General features: G+C 35.2%; 1 protein-coding gene across 5 annotated transcripts in view; it reads right to left on the bottom strand.

Annotated features, from left to right (window-relative positions):
* Positions 1-17,632, bottom strand: part of UBR1 (ubiquitin protein ligase E3 component n-recognin 1) — a 73,701-nt gene that overhangs the window by 37,172 nt on the left and 18,897 nt on the right. For 3 of the 5 annotated variants that reach the window (XM_054201503.1, XM_054201506.1, XM_054201501.1), the window contains exons 5-22: positions 13,358-13,488; positions 12,693-12,834; positions 12,242-12,304; positions 11,790-11,913; positions 9,692-9,799; positions 9,144-9,232; positions 8,235-8,333; positions 7,386-7,543; positions 6,659-6,758; positions 6,242-6,370; positions 5,228-5,408; positions 4,223-4,284; positions 3,897-4,007; positions 2,897-2,962; positions 2,623-2,724; positions 1,964-2,027; positions 1,412-1,536; positions 420-472 (exon numbers count right to left, since the gene is read on the bottom strand). In XM_054201503.1, the coding sequence (XP_054057478.1) occupies positions 420-472; positions 1,412-1,536; positions 1,964-2,027; positions 2,623-2,724; positions 2,897-2,962; positions 3,897-4,007; positions 4,223-4,284; positions 5,228-5,408; positions 6,242-6,370; positions 6,659-6,758; positions 7,386-7,543; positions 8,235-8,333; positions 9,144-9,232; positions 9,692-9,799; positions 11,790-11,913; positions 12,242-12,304; positions 12,693-12,834; positions 13,358-13,488 (1,907 nt within the window). The remainder of the gene's footprint in view (positions 1-419; positions 473-1,411; positions 1,537-1,963; positions 2,028-2,622; positions 2,725-2,896; positions 2,963-3,896; positions 4,008-4,222; positions 4,285-5,227; positions 5,409-6,241; positions 6,371-6,658; positions 6,759-7,385; positions 7,544-8,234; positions 8,334-9,143; positions 9,233-9,691; positions 9,800-11,789; positions 11,914-12,241; positions 12,305-12,692; positions 12,835-13,357; positions 13,489-17,632) is intronic. The other 2 variants (XM_054201502.1, XM_054201504.1) reach the window with 1 other exon arrangement.

The following is a 17,632-nucleotide window of genomic DNA, read 5'->3' as shown; positions in this document are numbered from 1 at the left end:
ATGTATATCTATGTCAAAAAAAAGAATTAACTCCCATCTGAAAGTTACAGCAAGTTCCCAACTAAATAACATCTAATGATTAGGTGGTAATCGTCCAAGGCACAACGACTTGTTAAGTTTCCTGACCATCTTTGAAATAAAGCGAAATTTGAAGATTTTCCCACCAGGACTTGAGATTACTAAACTCCTGAGACTCCTCAAACTGGATTTGAAGAAAGAGGCGGGCAACAGGAAAGAAGCAGCAGCTTTTGGATATTCCATACAGTTTTCTTTCCTATGCATATTTGAAAGCATATATATTTCAAGACAGCAAAATATTAGCAGAAGAGAGACTGTGCGGTACAGCTTGCTTAACCCGTATAATCCAAGAGATCTTATTTCACGTTCAAGCTACTTACAAAATAATACTGTGAACTTACTTAAATGTAGCCACTCTATCAATTACATTCTCCAAGCCAGTTTCATTGTTCTCCTGGTAAAAAAAAAAATTTAGTTTAGCATAAATATATAATGATTCAAATATATTCAGTATTATGCTAGGTGTAACAAAACTAGACATACAGATTTAGATCAACTCCCTAATTCATGAATTAATATATTTTGCCCACTGTTATTCAGAAAACAAATATTCATAATTGACAAGCTACAAGGAAGTACTAAAGACAGCTAATACTTTCATTTAATCATGTAATATTTTATATATAACAGAGCTGATCTCCAGAAACAGAGCAGTGCCTTACCCAACCTCAATAGAGGGAAAAACAGAGTTTTAGTCTCTTAAAACTGAGTGAATGTGGATCACCTATTATTGGTTTCTGATAATATTCCAATCTATTTAATTTACAATAAAAATTAAGTTTTTTGCATCGGTTGCCAGCCCTGAAAACTTGCACAGGCTATAAAAGTCTATTCCAGATCCCTCTCCTTTGCTTAAATTTTCAACAGTTGGAATAAAACAGCAGGGAAATCTGTGCTTTTGAATAGATCTGAACAATACTTGACTTCCAATGGATCCGCACAGGTTTAAGTGATCAAAACTACAGGATCAAATTGATTGATGGCACACAGAGCAGAATGGTATACATCTGCATGGTCCTACAGGGCTAAATGAGAAAATTATTTTAAAACTTTTCTTTTTGAATCTAGGAGAACTACAGCTGAATATTCTAAAAAATTCCACCTCTTCACCAAAAAGCACAATCCCCATACAAGCTTTTTCAGGTTAGACCATACTTGAATCCATGGCATTTACCTTTACATCACGAAGGTGTGTAAGCCCCTTTGTCATCCTATTTTGTAATTCTGAAACCAATGTCTGAGCTTTATATCAGAAATAAAACGCTTACATGTAAAGATTTGGAAGTGAAAAAAGAAAAAGACGTACACAAAAAGTAAATAAACCAGGACTCACATTTTCAGGCAAGGACTTGGTAATTGCACTGTGAGCCATTGGTTCAATACATAACAGATGGATGATTTCTCTCATGGTAACATCATCTTTTGTCACATTACTCACTCCAGGCACATATCTTTCCCCTACCAGAGTGAATCAAAAGGAGAAGAATGGCAAATGTGTCAGTTATAAAGCAATTCTGAATTTTGCACAAAGGTAATGCTATTGGTGAGGTATTTAATTGTGTACGTTTGCATTTACCAGAAACTTATCCCAAGTGTCTGAGAGAAAAAATGTTTTTTTAGCCTAGCTTCCAAACAAAATGGGCTGACATGGAGTTTCTCTTCATATTTTACATAATAGTCAATTATGAAGTTATCTAACAGCTTTTTACACTATGTAACCCCTACTGCTTCCAGCTGACAGACAACTGTGCTACTGAACCATCTATTTAAAACAGCCATTCTCCAGTACCCTCTCCATACCATCTATGTTAAAGAACGCCACCAAGCCTGTTTTGTCAAACTGTAATAATCCATTACTACAACGGCAGAGAGAAATGAAACTCACCCACAACGTAGATGAGAATCTGTAGCATCTCTTCTATTAACACATTACATTGTTTGATCAAATCCTACAAGAATTACAGAAATTAGGGTTTTTTTAATGAAAAAAAACAGGCAGGAAAATCTGTCATATAACACTGAGCTCAGCCTTCAGATGTACTACTTTGCTGAAGCACTGTACTGTAAGAAGAAACCTCCATTCTAACAAGCTAGAAAAAAATACTTGTGCTTGTAGAGGAGATATTCTGCAACTGAAGTGCAAGATTCGCATGCAGGAAAAGAAACAGCTAAAAATGCATCCCAAATAAAGGTTCAGATAAAAGTTCAAGCCTCAAGAAGCAGTACAACAATCCAAGAAACTTCCAGCCAAAATAAGAACACACAAAATGGCTTACAAGACATAGAAGTTTCATAGACAAGTCATTTACATGGATTTTTGTAGATGCCCTATGAATTAAAGGTCAAAGAGGGCAAAACCTGTTTGCTAATTTTGAGTAAGCCTCTACAAATTCCAAATGCAAAGTCATTTATCTAACCACTGGGTCCTGTGTTGACTGACTTTTAGTGTGATCATAAAAATGCAGTTATCAACAGTAGCTAGTTTTTCTTATTAATGTTCCATAAACTCAAACAAATTAACCAGCAGAAATACTTGGTACTTACCTGATCTTTGGTGGGCTTGAGTTTTTTGAAAGTATCAGCGAGCTCGTATCTCTGCAGTATCAGCAGGAGGAACTGGTTTGGATCCATAAGAGATGCACCTATCTATCAAAAAATCCAAACTATTATGAACATCAGTTACTACTACAGTTCTTCGTTCATTATGAAAAATACTCTTTTACCAAGAAAATTTTAAGAAATCATATAAATTTAATTAAAATTTAAAAAATTCCGTGAAAGTTTTGAGTCAAGCAAGCAAGCATTCAGAAAATCATACCTGAAGCATGATAATGTCTTTATCATACATCTCTTCTCTGCATTTAACATCTTGATAATAGAATACCTGAGAAACAGGAAAACAAAATTTAAGTAGAGAAGTAATGTAATGTAATGCACTATCAAATGTGCACCAGTTAATGTCTGAGGCTTTTTTAAATCATAGAGCTCCTTTATTGAGTAAGGGAAAGTCCTGTGTTTCTTTCAAAACAAATATGTACTTTAATGGAAAATAAAAATGTTTTTTCACCTATCCAGAGAAAGTCTATGCCATACTTCTTCATACCCTCTTCCAAGACAACATAATTCTAATGGCTGCTACTGATTAAAGTCTAAACATCATCTTCCTCCTACCCGTCTCTCAGAGAGACAATTCTACAGGTGGCTATCAATATTTTCTTTTACCAAAGGGTCCTGCGAAAGGTAAACACAGAAAATTTCTGCCATTAAAGAAAAAAAAAAAGAAAAAAAAAGTGAAGCCAAAGCAGGCAAAATACAAGTACTTAAGGGTAGACTTTTACCTTTATTCTTGCAACAAAAAAAGCCCACAAGTATTATAAAATATTTGTTATGTCCAGTTATATGCCACTCAAGAGTTTAGCATGAAATCATTAAAATAGTTTAATTTTTGCATGTAATTATTACCACATGTCAGGAGATTCTTCTAACATTTTATGTTACAAGCAATAGCACTAACAGTACTTACACAGTGATTTCTTTACCAGATATGAAAGTAGTTTATAGTAGACATCAGTAACATCAACACCATTTCACAGTCAGAAACAGTCATAAGAGAGATGAAAATACTTGTATAATATGGGGACACAAGCATTGATGAAGCTGCAGTCTAAATTCCCACCTAGAAGCCTTTCTATTTAGTGTAGGATTGACCCCCCAATGACCTCTTTCTGCACTGGATGAAACCACCACTGGGAGCATCACTGAGAAACGTTTGCATACACCATTAGGACCAGCTCACTACTGAATACTGTAGGGAGTACCTGGCTTATCAGGGAGAGCCCGTTCCTTCTCCACATCTCTGCAGCAACCTGAGCAACCAAGACAAGGCATCGCAAAGGATATTCCACTAGCAGCTCCACTTGAAATTCTTCCTAGAATTTAAAAAAGAATAATAAAAAAAAAAGAAAAGAAATCCAGCAAGAGTAAGTCTGACAGTCATTTTAAAAGTGTAAGTCCTAATAAACGAAGACACATTGACAGCTGCAAAATAACTTGTATGTGTCATGAAAGTTAGAGGATATAATTTTAGGCTTTTTCCTTCCCAGAGAATAAATCACAAGAAGTCGGGGCAGAGGGGGAATCTTACAGGAGAAACAAACTCGTGCAGTCTTGAGATGGTTCCAGTCTTGCTTAATCGTACATGAAGACCTACAAAACCAACAGGAAAACATTAGACAATAAGTCAAAATCAGTAAAGATTCTCCTCCAAGCCATTCTAAATGTTAGCTAAATCATCTACAACTCGCAAGAATTACAGAAAAAAGTCAAATTTTATTTAGGAAAGACTTGGTACTTTTGTTTGGTGGGGTTTTTTTTGTTTGTTTGTTTGTTTTAGATAGAAGATCTATTACATTATCACTACAGTTCTTACTAGCCTTACAATCCATTATTTTATGAACAAATCTATTCATTTAATGATTTCATTAAAACCATTTAAATTGAGACGCTAAGTAGTATTAGCAAAATTTTAATTTCACGTTTAAATCATGTCAGTAATAACTGAATTTCAAGACTACACGGCTTAACAGATGGTATCTTGTGATAAAGAATCTACAGCTTAATAATAGCATATGATTTCATTTGTATTCTAGAGAAAGTGGCGATCACCCACTGCTGTGGTCCTTTGTATTCTGACTGGAAATCTGTCCTGGCATGCTGCAAGCATGTCTTTTAAGAGGAGCATTTTAACAGTCCTAAGATGTATGTGGCTGGAAAATAAATTCAAGATACAGTAATAATGAACATTCATTTAGGCAAAACGGGTAGAAATAGAACGACATAAATCCAAATAGTCCAGGGAAAACAGAAGTTCTCATTAAAACACAAAGCTTTTCCTTCTCGCCTGACTTTCTTATCTCTCTCCCTTTTAAAAAATGTCCTCCAACCTCCCAGGCAAATGTTGTTCTTTTCTGGGAAAACCTTCCCTTAGGGGGACATCTGAGGAACATGGTTGCCTCACCATGAGAATATCAGTAAGTCAGAGAGCGACTGATCTGTGAAGCACTTCATCTAAATGCTGTCTAGAATAAAGAAATAGAGACGGATAATAAAAGTAATTCAAATAGCAATCAAAACAAAACACACCACCTACCAGCAAGAGTCCTAGACAGTGGTAAATGTATGCTGACAGGATCTGCAGACACTCTGTAAGGTCTGCTCTCCAGAGTATGGCCACACAAGTGAAACACTGTCTTTTCCCGTGAGCGGCCATTTGTGCTGCACCTCATCACAGCTTTGTGACATTCACTGTAGGCCCTGAGCAACAACTCTTCCTAGAATTTAAAATAAACGCATAGCATTATATTCAAAAATCATATATATGCACTGAAATTCCTCACTTGCTTTTTCTGATGGTATAAACAGTTACTAAAAGTCCACAATATAATTACTACTCTGTTTCTTAATACTGAGAAGTACTGAACTGGAGCAGTGGAGCATCCAACTAAAGCTAACAGACTATGCTTCTGTCCAAAAAAGCTGCTCTGTCAAATGCTCTAAAAATCTATGTGCTTACTTAAGCTGCAATATTTCAATATTTTGTGTAGTTTGCACCCCAAATTGGATCAAGAAGTTCCTGCTGTAGTTCTTCCTGTCTCTCCTACTGGGGGTGGGGGGGGGGACGACCAAAAAACCCACCACAAAACCTACTTCAAAATATTACAATATTTTACAATTTCCTCCCTTCCCCCAGCACAGAGATGAGCTCCAGCACAGATTAAGTCTACTTACAGTGCAATTACCCAATTAGCGCAGTTTCTGCAGTCCACTTTTGCAATTAACAATGAACACGATGTGCTTCAAAACCTTAGAACTTGACAGTGATACCATGAACCTAATTCTCAAAATCTGATTATTATTATGAATTATAAGAAGTATTTTCTGTTTATGATTTGCCTGACACCCTGTGCAGCCTTGTCAGCTAGAAGATTATATTCTTCTGAGATCTCTTCTCTCTTTGTCATACCACAGATTAATTCTTTCAGACTCTTTGTGGAGATCTGCATTGAACAATACTGAGCTTTTTTAAAAGCTGCTATTTAAAAAACACTCAGGATTATTCACAAAAGGCACCCATGTATGAATCCCAGACAACTGACATACTTACATCACAGGCACACCACTCCTGGAACATCAAAAGAATGTTCTTGAGCTGCATCTGTATAGCAATAGCTGCTTCCCAGTCAGGGTCCACCTCAATGTGCTGACCAATCTGTCTTTTTATCTCCTCCATTCCCTGAAATGAAGATGCAACAAACCACTCAAGCTAAATCAGTGCTTGTAGGCTTAAAACAACGCAAAATCCCGTACGGTAAAATAGAGGTTATTCAGACACATGTAGCTAAAATTACACAAGTAATATTCACCAAAGTAAACACTACTTTTTCACCCACCCAAGACCGTGATTGAAGAATTTACCATTTTAATTGCACGTTTATACCCACGACATTGCTATGGATAAAAAGAAGTGCTGTAATATCTTCATAACAGTATATTAGAAAGAAATTATTTAAACGTGTTGTACCTGCATGCAAGTTAGAATCCTTAGGAAAGAAACAAATCCTTCTAAAAACCGCGCCCTCAGACGGTCAGTCCATAATGTAGGCTTGCTGACTAAAACATACCTGTCCCCAAAGAAAACATTATCATCTTTTGCTCAGACTTTCCTTCTGCTTATGCTTGTATTTAAAGTGTTCTTTGCATAAAAATAATCAACTGCATCACCACATTACATCACCCTCCCCATCTCAAACTCCTCTTAAAATTGTCGCCAAACGCTAGAGTTGCTTGGTGTAACTCCATCACTTGAAATGAAAAGATTTGGGTTTTTTAATTCCAAGGTATTCGGGGTGGTTTGCTTTTACATTATTCAGTTTATTAGAGAAATTTGAGACCTGTGAGAGGGGAAAATGCTAAGCAGATGAGGATTATACAGCTTTCCCAGAATGATAATGAATAGAAGCCAAATTTCCCATACTGTCTTACAGCAGGTATATTTTGTTTATTAATGCAACTGTTATATGGAATGGTATCAGTGAAAATAATCAAAAATCGTCTTTATAGAATATAATTTTAGTATTGGAAAATTTTTACGTTTCCACTGAAAGACAAAACATTAAAGTTTCGTGTGTGTTTTCGACGGGCTTGGGTTTGTTTTTAAAGCAGTTTTATCATCAGATTCCTGAATTGAAACACCTCATCTTACTGCCAATTTTCCAAGAGCTGCTCAAGCATCTCAGTTTTACACTTACCTGAGGTCATATATTACTGCATATACCCGGTTCAGTTTGTCCTGACTGTAACCTTGGAAGTTGAACTTGTCATTTTTGTCTAGGTACTCTGGAAGCACTTCTAGAAGTGTCTCTGTAATGGTGGTGATTACATTCTGCTCTTCAATAAGATGTCGGGCCTGCAAGAAGAAAATTTAAAATTTTTCTTCCGATTTTTGTTGAAGAGAACTGTCAAATTTTTCTTTGAATTGAGTCTTTTTGATTAGGAATTATTTTAAGCATTTGTAAAGAGTCCAAGCTACAAAAACTCCTATAGTATTTATTATGTATGAACAAAATTTCTATAAATTTAGCATGTTTGTTCACTCTGACAGCTTCAATGTAACAGACATGCGATTTTTTTCCAGAAGGATCATGTAGAAAAGGACTTTTACACTAGTATTTCAGGCAAGAAACATATAACCTTTAAAACCTACAGGTATGCTAGCCCCTCCTCACCCCATCCCCCCCAGGATTTAACATATTTCACCCGCACAAAAAGACATGTAAGCACTTTTCCCCCTCCCCTCTCCTCCCAAGTTTTTAAAGTTACATAAGAAGGTAAATGTGAACAGTAAACGAACACAGAAAGTTAATGCAGAAAACAATGCTGCAGAAAACTTATTTGCCTTCCCTCTGTCTTCTGTAATGAATTTTCACATGAACTCAAGCTCCTGCTTTCATATTGGCCTTAACAAATTTCAAAAACATTCATTTTCAACTCAGCAATGCATAATAGACTCTCTACCAAGTACAACAGCCTGCAAAGGTGGTACTGCTAGCAATTCTCAAATTTATTTCACATTTCTAGTGGAGACAGGCTGTACGTACCAGAGTGGGTACAGTGAACATCTGAACCGAGAGTGCTGTCACAGAGAGAGCTCTATCATGATCATCACTGATGTATTCTTTTTGCAATGCCTTGTAATACTAGGAAAAGAGAATATTGGGGAAATTAAATAAAACAAGTGTTCTTTAAAAACATTTACTTTTTTATTTGCAAGAATTACATCTCAATGTCTTTCCTCCTTTCTAATAGAAGCAGTTCAAACAACAAAACCAGCACAATGTCCTCAATGCACCAAAGCAATTAAATATGTGCCCCACTGCCTTAATACTGAAGATAAGCACAAATTTAACTGTTCTGCCAGATCAAAACGAGGTTGTTTTTTTTCCTCCTTTTGCCCAAGAAAAGAAATTCAATATCTGAAAAAAGGATCAATAAAGACATTAACTTATTATAAAACAAGTCTTCCTCCTGCAGTGAACTGCACAGATAGTTATTCAACAGCTGTCTATAAAAGATGTGTACAATGACTAATGTAAGTCTTTGTTTGCTTTGTTTCGGTCCAGAGAAAACCATGAGTGTCAGTCACCTTTACCAGGATTAAAAAGTCTCACCCTAAAACAAAAACCTCTTGGTCTTAAGTTTAGTATATTTCTGAACTATTGTATGTAATTTTTAAAAAGAAAGACCAGTTTCGGTTGCAGTTCATCTCCCATTTCAAAAGATACACAGAATACTAACAATACTGCATTCAAAATGAGCATATACACCTACACGATTATAAGGAACAAACCAATGATGTTGAAAGTAACACACTCTATAAAGGCTGAGCTAGTTGTTGAAGCTCTGCTTGTTGAAAAATTCATTATTTATACTGAAACAATTTTCAGGTTTCAGGGAACTTTTACAAAGCTAGTAAAAATTCATAGCATAAGTAACAAATAGCTATTTACCTTCACAAATTCCACAGCAAAAAGTTTTTTGTATTCCATTTCCATGAAAAAACTACTGAAGATAAGTTCATGAAGAACCTTCCTTGCCCCTGTGAAAAGCCAATACAATGCACATCACTTTATTGTGCTAAGATGCAGCTTTTTGTGTAAAAGAGGAAGAGATTACTAAATTATAATTAAAAATCATTAAAAGCCTTGAAATGGTTATGAAGTATATTAAAAGAGTTATTCTTTTTTTTTTACTTTATTTTTAACATTTGTTGGTATGTATTTAAAACACAGGGTAAGCATCAAGTCACTCACAGGCAGGCTACAACTTGTGAAAAGATTCTTCAAAATACATAAAGCAGGAAAACTTTAGGAGGCAAATACATACACAAAATAACAATTATCTCAGCTGTAAAAAAAAGTCTGTATAAAAACCATAATATAAGAACTATAAAGAAATGTAATTTCACCTGCATATCACTTATTTACTTTTACACATTTGTTACACGCATGAAAAAATAATTTGCCTCTTCAGTTTATAGCAACATAGGTACACAAACCTTTATGAAGTTTTGCATCCCATAGCATCAACTTGCTTATGAAACATGGGTTTTCAGATCCAGCTTCTTCTTTGAGACATATTTGACAAAAGATCTGGCGGAAGTCACCTATAGGGATAAAACTATTCATTTGTACAAGAATGCTTCAATAATTAAATGATAGGAGGACACAAAATGAGAATTACAGAATTATGTTCTTTAAGAGAAAAAAAGAAGGCACTTAAGTATGAGTTATTTTTTAACAATTTTTTTCCTCAGTGATACTCCCACACACTCTCCCATTACTAATTTCTTCCTATTATTCTTACCACCTTTATTTAATAAATCCAGTGACGCAGAAGAGTTTTTTGAAATGAAAGGCATTTAGACGGCTTTGCAAAGCAGATCCATAAGTAGAGTTCACCACAGAAATGTACAGCCTAGGCAGATCTACACTGGTCCCTTCCTTGGGCGCTGAAAGTCAGTCTTTTGTAGAATTTCAGAACATTATTTTATATTTTCTTGCATCTATCAGTAAATAGAGTGCTTGATGAAGCAGTTTTGGGGATCACCATATCAGAGTCATGGGTTACTACCATTCAGAAATGAGCTCTTACGTCACTAATTTCAAAAGGAAAAGTGGAATGTCATGAATCAGATTCCTAACAACCTGGAAATAAAGAGCATTGAATGCTTCTTGATCAGTATTCTACCACTTGAAGCAATACCAGGAAAACAATGGGAACCACCAGACCACCAAGGTGTTCCAGCTGAGTACAGAACATCAAGCCCTTAAAGCATCTATGTATATAATCCAGAAGAACAAGGACAAGAATGTTACACTTCAATCTTTGTGCTTGAAGACTCTCATAAAACATATTAAAGTATCAGTTAACTTATACCAAAATGCTGCACCCAACAGAGGAGGCTGCTTTTTAGCTTATCTCATCACCTAAAAAGGTAATACTTAAAACCCTGTAATTCTGGGGATTTGCTGGGGCACTAACACCAACTTGTCTATACTCACACAGAGTCAACAGATGAATAATTAGCTGTCAGTTGGTGTTTTAGAGTAATCTCATAAAATTTAAAATAATAAGAAAAAGTTATCTAGAAAGAAAAATGTGGATAAACCCCAAACTTTCACTAGAAATCTTGAAATAAACCACACAGTCAAGAATTTGTACCAACTAAAAGAACTGTCTGAGGAACTCAGACCAGCAAGAAAATATCATCAGTGAAATAAAGTTGAAAAGAACTGAAAGCTAAAATTTATAAAATATTGTAAAGAAACGCAAAAAGGTACAATTCTGATATAAGTATCTCAAGGGAAAGATTGGAAAGTAAGCGTTCAGAAAAAAAGGCAGGAAAGTCACTTTATTATCCAAGCTTACAAACTGGCTAAAGCAGACCAACAGATTTACCCTTTCAAGAAGGAGAAAGAGCAAAGAGCACAGCTTAATCTATGTATATTTGTATGGCAAGAAGAAATTCTATAATGGCTTTAGTCTGCCAAAACACAGGTAGGACAAAACCTAACAACAGTCATCAAAATTAGATTGATCCAGAAGTCATCTTTAAAACCATGAGCATCATTAAATACCAGAGCAATGTTTGAAAGCTTAAAATAGACTTTCCACTACTGGACAAATGTTTAAATTAAGGCTTTTGTTTGTTTGTTTTACTGACGCTATCTAATTAATCACAGTTATCAAATCTGAAGCAGGAATTAATTCAAGCAGAGGATGTATGCTTTACACTGATGATGTTCTGCAGCTTTCCACCACCGCTGGGTAAGGCAGCTTTTAAGCAAAGAAGTCACTGAAATAGGGCATGTGATGCTGAAACTAAGGATAATAAAACTTCTAGAGGAACAGACAGAGCTCAAGCAGGGAGAGACATTTGTTTCAGTAAGAAGGAAAAGAAAAGTACTACTATTCATAACCATACCAATGGATATCAGAAGCCATACTACTGTATTTATTTATTAATTAGAAGGAATGTGAAAGTATTTTAATAAGGGAATATCATATATAGTACAGCTAAAAACATTTTTTGAGATAATTAGTCAGCTAAATACTGACGTAGCAGTATTGTAACAAAAATCAGTTATGCTTACTTGAATAGCTCATGAGTTTGTTCAGCCAAGAACCAAGGCGCAAGGCAAACTTCTGGTGAGCCATAACATCAGCATGCAGAACCTCCACATGAAGTGGTCGTTGAGAAACATTTTCAGAATGCCTCTAGGAGTCAGGTAAATATTAATAGAGATAAAATAAAGATAAGATGATTTTTCATATTTGTCTTTACCACTCATTACCTCTCCCAAGCAGATGTTAATGGCAAACCCTAACAAAAAAGAAATCAGTTTGACATTTTATTTCTGAAGATACCTATTTATCTATACCAATTGTGGTGGGGTAAATTCACTTTCAAAAAGTTCACAGGCAGGATATAAAAGCATGGAAGTACTAAGTTAAAGACTACAACAGACAAGTAAGTCTTCAGTATTAATAATGATGAGGGTGATTTGCTTGTTTTTCAAATGAGAAAAATATTTTAGGAAGTTACCTTGATTTCTTCTTTTGCTTCCTGACAAGAGGTGTAATGTCCTGCCTTAACAGCTCTACGACCCTGTTTAAAGAAAATATCGAGCGTGAGACTAACATATGACAAAACCAAAATGTCACAAGCTTGATCCTTGCTATGTTTTTTATGAGAAATGGGGACCAGCATCATTCATGGTGTTTATAGATATCTAGAAGCAAATCAAGATTAACATAATTATCTTTAGAAAAAAGCTATTTCAATTAAATTAACAACAGAACAACAAAGTAAAGTCTGGGTATCTTAATATTATTAGATGAGGAAAATTCATGTACACTAAGTTACTCTGCAACATGCCTTTCTCTCTCCTCAAGCTCCAGCACCCCAGAAACAAAAACTCTATTGATCAAGAGACTAAAGTAGCACTAGTTAATGATTAAAAAGTTACTTTCTCCCATACACAGAATGAACTAACCTCTTTATCTATGGCAGTAGTATGCAACTGGGCTTCACCGAGTTCGCAGCCAAGTGCCCTTTGCAGGCTATAGATGACATGATCGTAAGAATGATGTTCATCATTGAAAAGGACACAGTAGTAGCTGTCTACCTTCTCTCTACTGGAAAAAAGCCAACAGAACACCATACAAATAAAAGTAAAATCGTAAATAGTGTCCTATCCAATACAAGCAACAGCTCACTTGGTAGCTTGAGAGAAACGTCAAGTACAAAAAAAATCATAGAAGAAAATCAAGCATGGTCTTCATGTCAAAGACACACCCAAAAATTCCCTCACCGTGTATACCAGAATAAGCCATAGAAATAACGTACGAAGGACAAAATAGATTTTAAGTTATTTGATTGTTCCATTACTATTCCTCTCTCTGCCATTTAAAGATCCCATTTGTCTTTTTAACATGACATATAACAAACTTTTTCCATTTTGATGGAGGACAATCACATGTTACTTTTTCCATGAAGTATCAAAAGCTTTTCTCTATATAAGTGTAGGTCAGAAATGCTACAGTGCTGTTTACAGGGATTTTGGCACTAACATATTTGCATGAGCCTAAGTATACCGCAGGCAAAATTATTATGAAAGTTTCTAATGCCTTGGAAGAGAAAGCGGGAAATACTCCCTACCTAATTGTGAGCTCCGGAGGCAATTCCTTCTCTTCTTCCCATATAAGCATATCTACAATGTATTTTATCACAGCGGGAAACACTCTCCTAGAGTGCTCCATAATTTCTTCATTCAACTGACATTCAGAATTCTGTAAGACATGAGATAATATTAACATGGAAAAGAAACTTAAAAAATTAAAAAAGGATTGGTAGAATACCTTATTACTATATTTGTTTCAGGAAATGAGCCTTCTCGTTATTTTCAAGCAAATTAATCTCGCCCAATTTCTTCTCTTCAAAATTATTTCATCCAAAGGGCTCTCAGTAGTATTCCAACAGTTTCATCTAACTTTTTATACACATCCAGTTTTTATCTAGGAATAGTCTATGAAAGGTCTCACCAAATGTGTTAGGAAGCTTCAATTATTGCTTTTTTTTTTTTTTTTAAAAAAATGAAGCTTGTTAACAGTTTTCTGTACACCCGAAGATATTGAAAATTTGCAGTCCAGACCAACATTATTCCCCTGCATTGCTTGCTCTTTTGTGAGTGTATTCTGTCAAATGTTTATGACAGCTTAAAATCATGTTTTTGAAAAATTCTTAAATCAACTATAGAATCATATTTATCCATTTACGAAGCAGATTGCTTTAAAAAAATAAAAATTCAAGTGAAATCATGTTGTATCCATAGGATGTAAAACCTAAAAACATAGTGGAAGAGAAGTAAAAATGCATTAACATGGCCAATTACTTACAAAACTCTGAACAACAGTTTTCTGACCTGATAAGCACTACAAGAATAATTTGGATCCAAACATACAATCTAAAATGTCTGCCAATGAAATCATGGTCTATAAATATCACTGTGTGTACATACTTAAGTTTGAATAAGCTTGTGGTAGATCTTGGTAATTAAGAATACAAATGTCTGGGCTATTTTTTTTTTCCCCAGATTGACAAAGCTATCATTATCTTACAGTTTGGAGCAGAATGAAAAAAACTTAAGTGCTAAGAATAATCTAATTGAACGCAGTCGTAAATATACTAATTTTTTCTTCCAGTATTTCTTAAGAGTTTGGCTTTTTAAGCATTAACACATGGCAAGCAAAAATGATAGAGCTGGAAGAAAACATGAAGCTGTGTGTAGAGATACTCAAAACAAGAACCTTCTGGTAAGACATGCTACTGTCCTTCAGTCTGTAGAAGAAATCAAAGGAAACTACATCAAAGGATTTATAAACTACTAAAAGTGGGGACTGAACTCATAAAAGTAGTGGAAAGTTAAATGATGCAATGCAACCTCCAATGCTACCCACTTTAATAGAAGTCACAGTAAAATGAAATTAAGATACAGCTAATGTAAATTGAAAGCATAAGAACAAAATTTCCTCAGAACTATGCCCAAAAATGCCTAATTATTTAAGCTTCAGGTAGAGCTTCAAATAACAACATTGTGGAAGAATGAACAAAGCGTGTTCAGATATCAACTTTTAAAAATAACTAATAACCAAATTATTATTTTTTTTAAACAAACATGCCTGGGAAGTATTTTTACCTCATCTCTGACATAAATTCTTAAAATTATCTGTTTTTAAGGATAAATTCTGGCAAAAGGGTTTTATATTTATATATTTCTGGCATAGCAAAGACATTAATTTGGAATCAATAGGGAACAGATGACTCCTAAAAGCCTGGACTGGGGATTCTAAAGTGAAGGATTGCTTTTCTGAGCCCCGTGTTACATACATACCAACAAGTTTTGTAAATATCTCCTCATTGTAAAACTTTTTTTTTTTTAAATAAGGTTCAATTAAGATTTTTGTAAGGGTACTGCATTTTACTAATGCTCACCTCTTTATCTCAGAAATGGTAAAAGCTCTGGTGCCTATCTTTCACATGGTAGATTCAAACCTGTCCTCTACTGAGGGCTCATTTTTAAAAGGTGGTAGTTCTGTAGATCATATTCTAAACTTAATCAACCTTTTAAAAATAGCAGCCAGTTTCTAAGCACATTTTTACCATGTTCTGCACAGCAGACAAATGTATTGCGAACATATCCCTCTTCTTATTTGCTCCTACCTGATCAGAGTAAGTTTATAAACACCTTAGTATGATACATCCTCTGCACTTAAGCATAATTAAAGGAACATTGGTCAGGATCATCAATAAAAGAGTGCTTTTTGTTTGACAAGCATGTGATAAACTTCCATACTATCAGAAAACATGCTGGAAGAGAAATATGCAAGACTGTTCCAAATGCGCTTTGCAACTCATTTCTTTTAATAAGCACTATATGCTGAGAAAATTCCTACATTATGAATGTCCTTGATTCTCAAAACAGAGAACAAACTATAAGATAATCCAAACATCCATGAGTCTCTTCATCATAAAAAAAAATCTCTGCGGACAAGTCTTCTATTAAAACAGGAACGTTGTCATGCAATGCAATCTAACAAATAGTTACATATAGTATACATTAATATACTGATCCGTTTCATTATTGTAGTGGTTGTATTTCTGCCCTATTACTAGAGAGTCTACATACACTGACTGCATAATAACTACATCTACTGACAACAAAGAACTATTACAACAAGTAACTTTCTACTTCTTCAAATTCAAATAATTGTCTGTTTTTCATTATTCACTACTCCCAGGTAGTATGTTCCAGTTTATTCTTGTGCAATCTATTCTAGATGAACCTGCTCTGGCAGGGGGGTTGGACTAGATGATCTCCAGAGGTCCCTTCAAACCCCTGCCATTCTGTGAGTTGACAGCAGTTGTAACACAGCTTTGGACTAGCACAACTCCATGAAAGAAGTGATGATCAAACAAACTCACTGCAAACCAACCAAAGACCTTATCAGAGACTGGAAGAGAAATATTACTCGAAGCAGCATGGGAGGTTCCCCATTTCCTTATCATCACAGGTATGATTACAGTTCTCAATAATCTGTAAAACCAAGAGATACCGCGGTAGCTGCTGTCATTCCTGATATGATCTATCCTTTAACCTTATCTCCATTAGATACAAATGACCCGAAAAATATTCTGAGCAGCTTATCTTCATCCAAACAGAAATAAAATGCTATGGACTGAATGCATGCAGTTTCCTCTCAAGCTTTGTTTGAATACGGTTTTGAAAAAAAGCCCACAAAATTTGGACAGTGCGATTTTAACAAGAGTGAAAGAGTTTTTGGGTAAAATTTTTTATAAAGGTTTTGGTGTTTTTCCTAACATTTGGTTTTGAATTATTTCATTGTTATGAAAAAACTGTTCTAAAGGAAAGGGAGGTAAAAAGCCAAATATGCCATCACAGATGCAAATACCAGATCTGCAAGATCAAAATCTGTACCTTGCTGATAAATAGGTTCCCCAGCAGGAAGTAAACATTGCATAAACCATTTTAGGGACTCTGACCAGAGTCGTTGGAACCAAAAAAATAACACCATTCTCAGAAGTAAAGTACTGAAGCAACTGTTTTTTAGATCTCCTACAGAGGCCTAAATTTTAAATCTGGGAGATACAATCTATGTTGTTTAGAATCTCTTTGTTAAAGTTCTTAATGTGCCTCATAGGTCCATGTTCATACAGGTATTGGTGTGATTTTTTGTGAGCCATCACGGGTGAAATCCATAATGTATGCTTGCTACTGTCTGTAAGACACAAACTGGTCACCTGAGGCATAAGTAATATCCCGTATCTAGGAGCAATGGAGATACTTTGGCTGGAAACAATTTTCAAGTGAAAGAACACCTAATGCTCAACTGAGACCTGAACATTTTGTCTTAAGACCATTGCTAAATTCTCTTCATGATGTGACACGGACCCCTCAGCAATCAGCTAGAAATCTGATACTGAGCATCTTGTAACATAAGCTTTCCATAGTATCCAAAGGTGGCTTTGAAGCTGGTAGACACGCAAGCTTCTCTACCTTCCCATATGTCTTTATCAACAGTACCAGGAGTCTAGCATTGCAAAACAATACTATTTTCCTTCAGAATGCAAGGACAAAAACTAACACTTCCCAAAGAGGAACTGTTTCTGGTTTCTTATTCTGGAAGCACCTCTAGAACATGCTGGAAAAACATATAACGTATGTGATAATAGCAACAGCAGTAAAATTAACCATACTGCAGCTATTTTGTGGTATTCTAATATTGTGGAAACAATCTGGTTCTCTTGATTACAGTTTTTCGTAAGTAATATGTAGGTATCAGCTGCAGATATGTATCACATGGCTAAGTACTCGGGGATAAGTACTGCACAGCAGAACAGACTTTACTGAAGTAG

Source organism: Rissa tridactyla, chromosome 4 (genome assembly GCF_028500815.1).
Source record: "Rissa tridactyla isolate bRisTri1 chromosome 4, bRisTri1.patW.cur.20221130, whole genome shotgun sequence".
In the NCBI taxonomy this organism is placed as follows: Eukaryota; Metazoa; Chordata; class Aves; order Charadriiformes; family Laridae; genus Rissa; species Rissa tridactyla.
Note: the sequence above shows the minus strand (reverse complement) of the source record. Positions and strands in the feature narration are given on the sequence as shown.